We start from the raw sequence: 13,319 nt of genomic DNA, 5'->3' as shown, positions 1-13,319 counted from the left end.
ATACGCTTGATTAGCGATAAAAATTATAAATTACGACAATTTTAAAATTTTGAAAAGTATTCAATATAATCAATGAAATAAATCACATTACCAACTTCATCTGCCATAAATCACAAAGATCATTTCAATTTTCTGCTAAGTTTTAATTTCAAATCATTTGAGCATGAATTTCGATGTTCTATTTTTAGAAAGAAAACATAGAATCAAATTGAATTGATGTATTTGATTTATGACAGATGAAGTTGATGATGTTATATTTCTGTTACCTGTATGTGTTGCCTTTTAGTTTATATATTTAATTTACTTATTTTAAAAATGAGGTAACGCTTGTCGTCATTTTTTTAAAATGATCTTTCCAGATTCAATGACAATTGTTTAGAGCTATGAATACAATTCAAAAATATCTGTTACTCTTACATAAATTTCGACTTCTGATTTCATAGTTTTCGCGAGATTTGTTTCTGTTGAAACACTGTTTTTAATCACGAGGATTTTTTGGTGTTATGAATTATTGTCTCATGAGTGTCTGAACAACTTAAAATACTTAACTAAAACCAGCAAGATAACAAGCAGAGTCTTTGACAACAAAAAAACTTTCATAATAACGTATTGTTTTAGTTAATTCCGTGAAAAATGGTGTTCAAGATATGAGTATCATTATTTATAATGTTGAAGGACCGGACGTATCAAGTTGAAACGTTTGTCAATACGTCATCAGGGGCGCGGGTCTAATAAATCAAGATTTTGATGTTCTTTTTTCGAAATTAAGAGTACAATTTAACACAATCAGGGCTACTGGCAACAAAATAACTGAATGACTTGATAAACAAGGTATCTGATTTCATGTTTGAAAAATGCGAAATGATTTTTTTTCAAAGAAATGCTTAACAGACCGATTAAAAGGCTTATTTTCTTTCATAAACAAAATTTAGGAAACAAGTTTTGTATTGAAAGTTAGAGTTTCATTTCCAGATTCTAATTACATTATTATTAATTGAAACCTGTAAAGATAAATTGTTCAAAATTTTGCGCTGGTTCTGCAAAAAGACATTTGATCTTGCAAACATAATATTATACCACATTTTTCCTTATATTTTAACTATTTCTGATAAATTTTCTGCCTTAGCATATTCTGTTGTGTTCGTTATTTACACAAGTAAGTGATGGCTGTAAAAAGAATTGCTATTTTTTTCAATCTTTGCTGCAATTAAACTGTTTCATCACAAAATTTTTACTAATCAAGTGTTAAGGTTTCGATTGACTTCAATGTCTACAAACTTTACGTTTCATTGACAAACTAATTGGAACTTTGGTCGGCAAAGTTTAAAGAAAAAATTGGAGTCATTCGTCATCTATATGACTGCCAGAGCTTCCACGTATTCAATATTTACAGATAAATTTGGTAAAAGTATCAAAATGATACATAGCTCCAGTCATCTTATGCTTAAATGATAGGGATTTCAAGAATATCAATGGCAGAATTGCTTTGGATATCCATGAAATATGTCTTAGAATGTTTTTTGTGCTGCTTTATTATCAACTCAATATGATCTATAACACCATTGTTTTATTCTCAAAGTTTGACAATTTAACAGTTGCACCAGCCAACAACTACATACAGCTAAAAACTTGATTAGTGTTGTCTACGCCTTTACTACGAAAAAGCACATCTTAAAGGTACAATGTAAAACTATAGATGCATTTTTTATTCTCTTTCATATGAGCTAATTCGTCCGATTTCTCTAGCAATTTTAATTTTAGTTTTCCTAGTATTTTAGAATTGTGCTAATTATATCAGGTTTAACTAAGACTCATCATTATAAATCAACAGATGTTTTTAAAAATTCATTACTCCAACAGAAGTATTGGTTTTCTACCAGTTTTTTTTTTAGTTGAAGCAAGTTTTTTCATCACGTGAAAATTGACTTTTTTTGTTTGCGAGGATGAAATTTAATTTTAGAACGTTGACCTCTATTTTCAGACTTTGAATTTTAAAGCTAACTTAGTTTTTAATAGATTGTGATTAGAAATTGCTCAAGGCCGAAAGATCATTTGAGAAGCCTTCCACTCCTTTTGAGAAACTTGAAAACAATCCATTCCCAACACACATACACACACGCACGGCACGCACGCACACACGCACTCACACACACACACACACACACACACACAAATACACACACATACACACACACAAACACACACACACAAACATACGCACACTCACACACGCACACACACACACGCACGCACGCACACACACACACACACAAACACACACACACACACACACACACACACACACACACACCAACCATCTCTCTTAGTCGTAACCCTAAAGACCAAAAAATGTGTCTGCCATGTTTAAAACACTCTTCATAGCTTTAATAGAAATTTAAACTTTTTCTTTTGTTTCTCTTTTTCTATTGATATTCTGATTTAGGGAAGGTTATTTAAGAGATTTTGTTGGACGACGCTTCGAATCTTTTCCGGTATTCTACCAGCTATGTTCTACAATCAGATTTTCATATGGGGTTTAAGCAGATTAGTTATAAAAAGTTGTGTCAATTTTTGCAAGAGTGTAATACTGAGCTGTATTGACTTTTATTATTCTGTTTTCTTGCAACTGTGTGTTGTATTCAGCCGTCGCTGATCTATAAATAACTTGCACTCTTGGTGAATTCATGCCGACAAAACTATGGAGAGAAAAAAATTCGGGCCCTCTGTCAGTTTCTATCCCACAAACTGTTAATTCCTTCCACACTCTCTGCTCTCCACTGGGCCACAATGTATAACTTTTTCCTCTTTTAAACTGAGATATCATTTCAGGCACCAAATAATGGTTAGAACTTACATCTGCGTGCCCCGATTATAGTAACGTTGTAAATCAGCGCTGAATCAGAGTATTCTCAGTCTGTATTTTAACTATGAACAGATTATGATCATGTCACTTTTTACGCTGTTCAGACAAAAAAAATTACGTGTATTCACTAACTCCTGGAAATTGCCAAGAATTGTGGAATCGAATATTCTGGTCATCGTAATTAAGTTGTGATTAATTAATTCGAATGAGGCCTATTGGAAAACAACCAAATTATGAAATACATTCTCAGCTGTATTTTTTAGAACATCTTATCTTTATCAAGATTTCCAGCCTGTCACTTGGAGACCCAAAGACTTGCATTTCAGTGAGAACTGATTCAGAATTGTTTGTAAAACAGCTTAATAACAAAAATAATCAATTTTATCCATAACAAAAACAATATCCAAATAAAGAGGAATAATTAATTCATACATTGTTGATTGAAAGCAGGGGATGAGAAGCACCTTCTGAAATCTTTCCATCTGTACTTGAAAGAAGAGCTCTGATCACTAAATAGTTGCTCATTATCTTCTTCTTTTGACCTTCATCTGTGATCAAGTTTTCATAGTTCATTTTCTCGTTCACGCTTTGCTGTTTGCTTGTACCTTGTCTGTTTTCACACACATCTTGTAAGTTTTCACTCGCACCCTGCTGGTGTTGTTCGTTAACATTCGAAGTTTGTTTGGCTTCCTGATAATTTTGGTTTCTTGTTCCCAAATAATTTGCACTAGAATGTCGAACTTTAGCGCCTGTCACTTCGGGTGGTTTGCTTGCGGGGTGAGAAAATGAAGCTCGACCACAGCCTACCTCGTATCCGTTTAGAGTAGAACTGCGCGCCCGTCTAGTAGAGCAGTCTAGTGAGCCCCATTTCTCACTTCTGGGGTGGTATCTAGTATCAATTTCGTGTGTGGCTCTACGCCCCGAAGGAAAACTTGAGGAATTCGCAAAGCTGTACTTATGATCTCTATGAAAAACTCCTCCGCTATCGTGTATCTCGTTGAAAGCTAAGTTAGCAAATTGGTCCAAATTTTTTGAGCCTATGTCGTTAGTGTGATCAAATTTAGGGTGAACTGATTTTTCGGGGTATTCTAACGTATGATGCATTGGAGAATGGGGGGCACTGTGACACTGGACAAAGCTATGGCTACTATGGCCATAACTAGGCCATGACACATCAAGGTAATTATTACTGGCTTCAAATTGTGCGTTTCGTCCTCTTGGCCCCGAAGATGTTGGTGGATAACACGTGCTTGAATCTGATTGGCCGAGACTTTGTTTGTATTGTTTTGATTGGCTACTCCAATTTCGGCTAGCGAAGTTTCTGTGGCGCATATTTTGAAGAACTTGGCGAGATAGTGGCAGTTGGGAGAATTTGGCACCAGCTGAACTCTGTCGATGTAGAGGGCTACCTAACTCGGCGTAGTGGCTGGAATCGAAGGAGTCTTGGCTGAATAGTCTTCGGGGCGATTTGGTTTCAGTGAAGTCTGGTCTTTGGAGAAGGTGTTTTGTTTCTGCTAAGTTGAGATATAACGGGCTGTCGGTTAATTGGTCTTGAGTGAGTGAGGTTGTGGCCACTGATGTAGAAGAGACTGATGTTATGTCCGAGTACCTCTTGGATGGCTCTTCTATTGTCACTTTCTAAAAATAAACAAAAATTTTGCTACCTTGAATTAGGATGTTGCCAGCTTTATCGTTTGATTAGTGGGTTGGAAAATTTTACAAGTTAATCAATATCCAAAAATTTGGTACAAAAACCAAAACCATCTTAGCTGTACCATTTGAAAATTTTCAATCGCATTTTTTCTGGAGTATTAAAAATCAAAAAGTGATTTCGGTAATTCAAATTTGAACTTGGTGATGGCAAGAAAAATCAAAAAGAAATTCGGTATTTCAATCTTAAATTTTGTGATCCGAGAGTTCATTGTTTTTCACAAGTTTTTTCTGTCCCATTAAACGATGACTTTTCAATAGGCATTTCAACGTTTTGTTGCAACTTGATACATACTCATCTAACGTTTTAGATGTTATCGGAACACGCAAAGAAACTCTAACAGAATAAATTAGTAGCTGCTCAAATGGTTCGTTTTTTTTCAATTTCTTTCAGTTTTATATACTATGAAAGATTGCTTTGTCTTTTAAACTTCGGACAAAATAGAAAAAATTTGAAAGTCGTTTCTTAAGAACAGAAAAATGCTACTTGCAATCGATTCTCTAGTACCTGATTGTTTTAAACAAACACTTACTCCTATCTTTTTAAACAAATATTTTTTGTTTTAAACAAACACTTCCTCCTATTTTTTTGTAAATTTGTCATGCAATTTGTAAAATTTTTGATCAAAGAGTTCTGCTTGATGCAATCTCAAGATAAGTTTCAGTTATTTTTCAACATTTATTTTTTTTCCTATACAATTAAAACTTATTAGAAACAAAGCGGTGGATTGCCTAAAATGTTGTTCTTTTTTGGAATTAAGTATTTGTGTTCCCATTCAAATTTTTATAACGAGCAGAGACTATTTTTTTATTCATCATGCAATGTTTACATACTAGAAAAACTAATATGATTTCCAAAGCTGCGGATGAGTTCAACGCGTTCTTTTTATAGCGGGTTTTTGAAATTCTCGTATGACTGTTTTGCTAGCTGAAATTTCCTAAAAATTTATTTAATAATTGAAGTTTTTTCAATTTCCTTGCAATTAAATTAGAAAGAAAATTGCTTAAATTTTCCATTCAAAACGCTTCAGATAAATAATACATTTTTAAGTATTCTGCAACAATTTAAGACACGAAGATCAAACCAACAAGTGATTTTTAAAACGAAGTTCTTCGAGGCCCTTTTGGCTGGTACTTCCTCTAATGTCCCAAAAATTTGAAACCGGTCACAAATTCATGCCAATATGTTCACACACTCAAAAAAACTATTCCCAAAACCGTTCTGATTATGACATTTCGTGATTACACTTAGTTGCATTTGCGTTCATTGAACTTTCTCCAATCTTTGAAAGGTGTAAAAAGGAGCAATTTGTGTGCCTTTTTTGGTTATGTTTTGTTATTTGTTATTAATAACAAAAATGAGGCAAATGGTTGAGCATATTTGACATGAAAAACTTAGTAACTTGAATCAGCTCATCTTTTACATAAATTTATTCAAAAATAAACTGATGATGTTTTACTAGACTTTTTGTGTCACTTTATCATGAAAAACATAAACCTACTAAGGTCAAGTAATTTTTTCTCGAACGACTGGAGAAAAAAAACAATTTAGGAGGAGGCATAAGTTAGAGAAATTTTATGATGCACAAGCACCTGACTAAGGAGAGATTCGTGACCACGACATCCCGGATAAGAGTGGTGGATTGTAACCACTAAGCTACTCGGGCTATACACGGTCTGTACTATACACAATCAGTTTTATAATAGCTACAGACTTAATTTCCGAATGCTCATAAGTGAAACTTTTCAGAACAAATCAAAAAGTCAAGCGTGAAAATGTCACAAGTGATACTGAAAAATGTTTTAGAAAAATGGTCAAACGAAAATTTTGCATTAAAAAAGACGCACATTTTCAATTATGGCTGAGCTCGAGAGCAAAAAACAATAAATCTTTAAAGCTTTCAAATTTATTATTTATTTATTTTTTAGATTAATACTGTGAACCTAGTCTAATTTTCAGTTTTTCTCCAATTGTATTCGGATGGTGGTCAATTGAATGCATTGAAAGTCAATTTTTCACCAATTTTTCTCCTGGTACTTTTGTCCATGATCTAATCACATTTCCCTGATTAATCTGTCGAACAAGGCATAGCATTTGAAAGAAAAACAATGGAAGACAATGAGCTTCCATCACAAGCAAAATTCGACTAGCAAACACAATCAAAATGTACATCAAAACTTGCTTCCTATCAAAACTCAGGTTTCATCAGCGCGCATTTTCAAAATTATATCTTGACTAGTTGGCACAAAGTTTGTGTTTGTTCAAGTACATTTTTGACTACATTTGCTTCATTATTGGTTCAATTTTTTTTTCAAAAATTATCACAAACTTTCAATCAACTCAAATGGCAGAGCCTCAAACACAAATCAAGTTAAGAGTCCAGATGAAGATGCAATATAATGAGACTAACAAATCCTTTTGAATTCTCGTAGAAAATCGATCAGAGCTCCGATCGTCGTAAAGTTGATTTGACGCGCTAACTTTGTAAACATTGTAAACTTTGTAATTTTGTAAACATTTGGGCTTACGTATTGAGTTTGCGTATAGTAGTACGGCATCGCTCGCCATTAATTTTCAACCTGATCAGTAAAAGATTCTGGTAATTATTCTGATGGATTACTATTAGTATTAAAATGTCCGAAATGGAGGAGCATGGTGTCTTACTTTATGTGGTCTTGCGATCAACACGTCAAAGTATTTGATAGAGGGGTCACTAAACAGCTGTTCTACTTGTCCTTTCGTCTGAACAATCTCGCCGTTCACCTAAACATTGACCAAAATAAACTTCTCTTCATTCACTCAATTTTATTTCAACAAGCAATTCATAAACTGTAACTCTACGGAAATAAGCAGAAAAATGAAAAGAATGCTTTCTGAAATCTAAAGCTATCAGTGAAATAATGGCTCTGTCGGAATAAACGAATTTCGGTTTGAGGACAGATACCTGACAGAACTGGTCGCCAAGTTCAAGCACACGAGCACAGCCGGACTCCGGAATCATCTGAAAACAAAATGTTTTTCGATTCCTACTTTCTCGTATCTGTCATCTGAAAATTGAGGACCAATGAAGTGTTTGATACTAACGGAAGCAATAAAAACTCCCGGAGAGTTATTGAAGCTATTTTTGCTGCACAGTTTGAGATCATTTGAGGGGTCACACGAATTACAATCCAATCTCAGCTTCTAAAAGACAGAAAGTTAAATAATTTTGTTATCTTTTCTGCTAGAGCCCCCCCCCCCTCCCCCCATTCCCCGGAATCCAAACAGAAGGGATACAAACATTAATTTTTGGGGGTTGTCTAATTTTTGGCTGCATAGAATGATGGGAAGTGGGGCTAGTGGAAAAGATCCCAATTTTAGGGTATCATTTCAAGTACCCTGTATCCAGGTATCCTTTAGAGTAAAACAGCTGTGCAATTCATTTGTTCAGTTGGCGTTTTGGCGATGACTGTGATCTGATAAAGTCATTCTTTCAAAGAGAATTCAAATTTCAGATACAAGATCGCAGCCAGAACATGTTAGAAGCCATCGAAAAAAATTGTTCATATTATTACAAGACTATTACATTTTCTCTCAGACAACTATACTAAAGCACTACACTGTCAATAAATACAAAAATTTTAGAAAACAATTAGCAGTTTTCATCAAATCAATTTGGACTAACTGTAAACTTTAGACATTTTTGGGTTCTTTTGTTGGACTTTTCTGCAGTTCTGCTAGTCCCCTCAGCACCGCACTGCTGGCTGTGAGTTGGGTGGTGTCTAAGTGGGGATGGAACATGGCAAGTATTGGTTAGTTGGTCTCTGTCGGAGTGACTGTTGGAGTCTGAATCATCCACCATGTCGTAACTGAACCTAAAGATGAGAATGGTTCCAAATGCCAATTCCAACAAGTGTAATAACCCAGATTGTGGTATATCAAGCTAACAAAGTTGATACTTCAGTAGAGCTGTGGTGCAACGGTAGCTTTCCTGGGCGCGATTCTGGTGATAGTGAGTTCGAGTCCTCTAAGCTCTAATTCTTTAGGAGTATATGGGGTTAGCTAATACCACAATTGGGTTGTTACACAACTTTTCGCACATAGGCATCAAAATTCTCAATTGATGCTTCCAAACAAATTTTCTTTGTAACCTCACAAGTGAACACAAACATTTGATATGAGATCCAAGGAAGAACAGATCTACCAAAATTTTCTGAGGAAGCCATAACTGGACGCCAAAACTTACTAAAATTACTGATTTTTGCCCTCTAACTGTAATACGCAAGAATGAAAGACGCGACCAAAACTTTTTCCAGACTAAGAACTCGGTCGAATAGGACACCAACCTGTTACTAAAGTAAGGCTGGCCTCTCATACCTCGATAACATCTTAGGAAGTTATGACTGACCAATCCATTCGAACAAGGTAAAAACTTGAGCAGAAATTTTACCATGATTTCAATCAACTAGTGAACAAAAACTTATTGGTTCGCTCCACTCAAATCCACTATCTTAATTATGGTTTATTTTAATTTTAACTACTTTTACTGTTGAAGTTATATTAGGCCTTATCATGTCCAGTCTCAAAAATCTTAGCGCCTACATTACTGTGTCTTGATGTTACATGTGATTACATCTCAGGTTCTCATTACTGTGCATACACGAACCATAAACTTTTTTGGCAGATATTTTTGGTAGAATTTTGTAGCGGCGCGCATGATCGTGAACGGAAAGTGTTTGAGCACAAACTCAGCAAAATCGAATTCTACTCGGTTTTTACAAATACAAATTAAGTTGAAGCAGAAAAAGGCTACAAGGATTCAGGTTAAATTTCCATAATTTGTTCATAATTTCCTCAGACAGTGTCCATGTTATTGCCATATGGAAGTCAAAACCAAACTCAAAACCATTTTTGAACCTAAACTCTATTTTGTTTTTCACAAGTAATTACCAGAAATAGGAAAAGGAAATGAAAAATATTAAGGAATTATTATTTTGCACATAATTTTACATTTTATTTCGAATGTTCATTTGGATTACTCGAAGAAAATTACCTCAAATGTGCGCCTGAAGATATAGTGCCCATCTTTTGAGAGGTAGATGATTATACTTGTTTTTTCTGTCCTGCTTCAGCAAAACGCTACAAATTAATGATTGTACAGTTGAAATTACCATTAATTCTAGCAGAGAATAGAACAACTTTGATAAAAAAAGTTCCTCAGCATGCGCAAACTCGTACTAAATTCAGTGCCAGTTCCCTTTATTAGCTTATTTGTAGCTTGGCCCGTCTTCATGCTAGTGTCATGAAAACAACTTCAGAACTGATATCGACAAGCTGTTGCATAGAAAATTTGGTCTATTATAAAGGACTGCACTTCAAGATAAACTACTTTTCGATCTGATAAAATGAGAAAGAAGCAATTATTAAAACAAAAAAGCTGAAATGTCAAATTTGATATCTAAACAGTCTAAATGGAGCTTTAAAATTTTTCAGCAAAACTTAGCGAATAAATATATGAGTTGTTACAGCGTTGTGGAATATCTATGATTTTAGTGGTATTCTACGACTCAATTTTAACGATTGTGTAATCTAAAAACCGCTGCAAAAAACTTGAGCATGATAGATTTGAAACTGAAAATACGAAAAAGGAGGCTTACAATTTTCTATTTTATACCAAGAAATCGCCGCTCTTCATAATCAAAACAGGAAAATACCGAGATTAGTTTCTTTGGGGACGCAAAATAGGCTTAAAGCTGGTTGCCTTTTGCAACTTTATTGTAAATACTTGTTTTTAGTTTTTCTTGCAAGTTTTTCCAAGTGTCTTTAATCAATTTCCGTGACCACGAACATGCTACTAAAAGCCCGCCATGCAATTACGTCAGATACAAATGTGAGAAAACAAATGTGCGTATTGCTTTATATAGTTGGTGTCTCGAATGTGTCAAAAAGAAAGTAAGATAAGAGATTCGTAATAGAATAACTTTTTGCACCTATGCGCGGATACAATCCACCGGCTGGCAATTCAAGCTTAGCAGCAGAGCCATAGCCGCAAATAACATCAAGCTGAGCTATGCGCGGCGGCTAGAACATAGCGACATTACTGGAGCGGTAAAAGCTGTCATTTTCCTTGTTGGCTCACTTCAGTAGCGTGTACAAATATGCGTCATATTAGATAGCAATGAGTGTAGCTATGTACTTGTTTCCAATACACTGTCTAAATATGTGACACATCAATGTCAATGTCGTTTACAGATGCCTACTGTAAAAATAAGGATGACATGTAAACCCTGATATGTAAAAATAAGGATGGATTGATATAAAAAAAAACAAGAAGGTTGCTTTTGGATGAGTTATGTAGATTTCAATGAGAAGTTTGGTAAGAGTTCAGAACATAAATTTTTGTTTCTTGAACTTCGAGCTCTTGAAATTTGACAAAAGATGCCTGAAGTTTTTTTATTTTGGTACAAGTTTTTATTTCATGATCAGATCGAGTTTTTTTCCAATAAATATAATTTAAAGAATTAATTAACCGTTTTGATAGTTTGCTGTTATGAAGTCTGATCAATATTAGCATCTGAATTTTTCCTACTATTAAATTGATTAGCATTGAACTCCGAAAGAGGGAGGTTGAAACAAGGTGCGTTTAGATCAAATGTTGGAAATGGGTCAAAAGGTCTACTACTATCATTGACGCATGTGATAGCACTGCATTGCATCTGATGGCTACAAATCGATCAATCACTTTCACACTAATCTTAATTGCATATATTCTCCCAATATGAACAAGAACCACACCTTCTCTTTTTTATAGCATCAACCTTGTTGTTCCAACATTTTTTCAAAATGGAATTTATATGCGAGGCTGGCTTGTTTCTTCATTCAAAATTTCATTTTTTGTGTACGCAGGGTAGAGAAAAAAGAAAAAACGCCACTTTCTACACTCAAGACATAGTTTTGATTTATATAAGAAAGATCACAAATTTGAAAAACGGGGAAACTTTAAAATTTCGAAGGAAAAAACGCAAAGGCAAAAAATCCGCAAAAGGAAGACACGGGTGGGGGGGGGGGGGCATCGCGTTGAAATTTAAGAAAAAAACAAACAGAAATTTGTAGTATAATTAGTTAGATTAAAGGGCGTTCATGAGTAATTCTCTACCATTTCAAGCTTAAAAATTAACAAATCTAACTAATTGACCAAAAGTGTCGAACAAAAATCGATAATTTTGTTGTTTTTTTCTCAAAATTTTGTTTGAAAAACTTCCTCCCTCTCTCTTTCTCTCTCTCTCTCTCTCTCTCTCTCTCTTTGCTGTTGATTAAAACATCTATTGTAAGAACCGATGTTTCTCTGCATTGAACAAGACCTTGGATAACAGAAGATTTGAGGCAATTTAGAGCTCTAAAAATGGTAAAATTCAAATGTAGAAAAATGTTGGAAGCGAAAATCTAAACCTAAAAGCAGAAAAAAGCTGTTCTTCTTTAAATTCTAGAGTAGTTTTGCAATTCTTCTCATTTCATCAGAACTAACAATTTGAAAGTTTTCATGGAACAAACACAAAATCTATCAAATTCATTTTTGAAAAGTAAAGATGGAAATCCTTCTTTTGTGTTCCTTGTGTTATCAGAGCAATACAGAAGAATAAGGCAATACAGAAAACTTCTAGAGTTAGGGGGTTTATAGATAGCCATTTTGAAAATTTAATACACATTCCTAATTTTTTCTTGAAAGTTAGAAGGAATTAATTTTTCCACTTCTCTGTAATTTGAAAATGCTCTTCGAATTAATCTTTTCCAGACTATGGGCGTTTTTGTAAACTAAAAGACTAAACGTTTAATTGACTGCAAAAGTCCTCATAAAAACGAAGCCTTGTTTTGAAAGAAACTTTTCTTTTTCAGTTTACATTTAAAGTCCTAAATTTTTCTTTTCGTTAAAAAAATACTCCCAATGGTTAAATAGATGGAACAAAATAAAATTTACTAAAACCAATTCTATTCACTACTACTACTACATAAAAATTTTCAGGGTTAACCCAAGAAGTAGATGCCGAGTGTTAAAACTGTCAGAAATGTTAAAAAATTTCAAATTTTTTTTAATAGTAACTGCATCAAGCGGGTTTTAAATATGTTCATAGCCAAGACTGTGTTGATTAAATCCAGCTGGTTAAAACTCTGCGAGATTTTTCTTGAAAACGAATTGTCCCATTGCCTTCATGAAGCATCAGGAATGACAACACTTTCGGGGAAATACTTAAAAAAAGTTTTTTTGAAATTTTAGTGTCAATTTTACAAATACGGTTACAATTGCCTCAACAGATCCACAGTCAGTTCTCCAGATAGATTAATTAAGACATAATTTAGTCATGTAAACCATGTTTATAGATAAGTCGTCAGAAAAAGAATTGAAATGGTTATGTTTTTTTTTGTGACCGGGTTCTTTTTTTGTTTGTTTGTCTTTGTGTGTGTTTGTTTGTGTGTGTGTGTGTGTGTGTGTGTGTGTGTGTGTGTGTATGTGTAGGTGGGTGTGTGTGTGTGTGCGTGCACATCTTTGGGTGAATGTTTGTGAGTGCGTGTCTTTAGTGCCTGGGTATGTTTGTTCATGAGAGGCAGAAAAAAAAAGAGAATCATTCAGAGAGGTTTATTTCTCCGAAATGATACCCACAAGTAGAGGCAGAGTCCGAAAACTGTCAGAAAACATTAAAAAATAGACAAATTACAAATTGTTTGTTACAAATTGATACTTTAAATTTTCCCGAACTTAAATTCTATTTC

The 13,319-nt window shown here is 34.2% G+C and overlaps 1 protein-coding gene across 1 annotated transcript in view; it reads right to left on the bottom strand.

Moving 5' to 3' along the window:
• Nucleotides 1-3,222: 3,222 nt before the first annotated feature.
• Nucleotides 3,223-13,319, bottom strand: part of LOC142345469 (uncharacterized) — a 66,980-nt gene continuing 56,883 nt past the window's right edge. Inside the window, exons 3-7 of the mRNA XM_075397527.1 lie at nucleotides 8,239-8,428; nucleotides 7,659-7,757; nucleotides 7,519-7,575; nucleotides 7,239-7,337; nucleotides 3,223-4,501 (exon numbers count right to left, since the gene is read on the bottom strand). Of these exons, the coding sequence (XP_075253642.1) occupies nucleotides 3,290-4,501; nucleotides 7,239-7,337; nucleotides 7,519-7,575; nucleotides 7,659-7,757; nucleotides 8,239-8,428 (1,657 nt within the window). The 3' untranslated portion in view covers nucleotides 3,223-3,289. The remainder of the gene's footprint in view (nucleotides 4,502-7,238; nucleotides 7,338-7,518; nucleotides 7,576-7,658; nucleotides 7,758-8,238; nucleotides 8,429-13,319) is intronic.

Source organism: Convolutriloba macropyga, chromosome 9, assembly GCF_964194025.1.
Source record: "Convolutriloba macropyga chromosome 9, txConMacr16.3, whole genome shotgun sequence".
In the NCBI taxonomy this organism is placed as follows: Eukaryota; Metazoa; Xenacoelomorpha; order Acoela; family Convolutidae; genus Convolutriloba; species Convolutriloba macropyga.
This window is presented reverse-complemented; position numbering and strand designations above follow the sequence as displayed.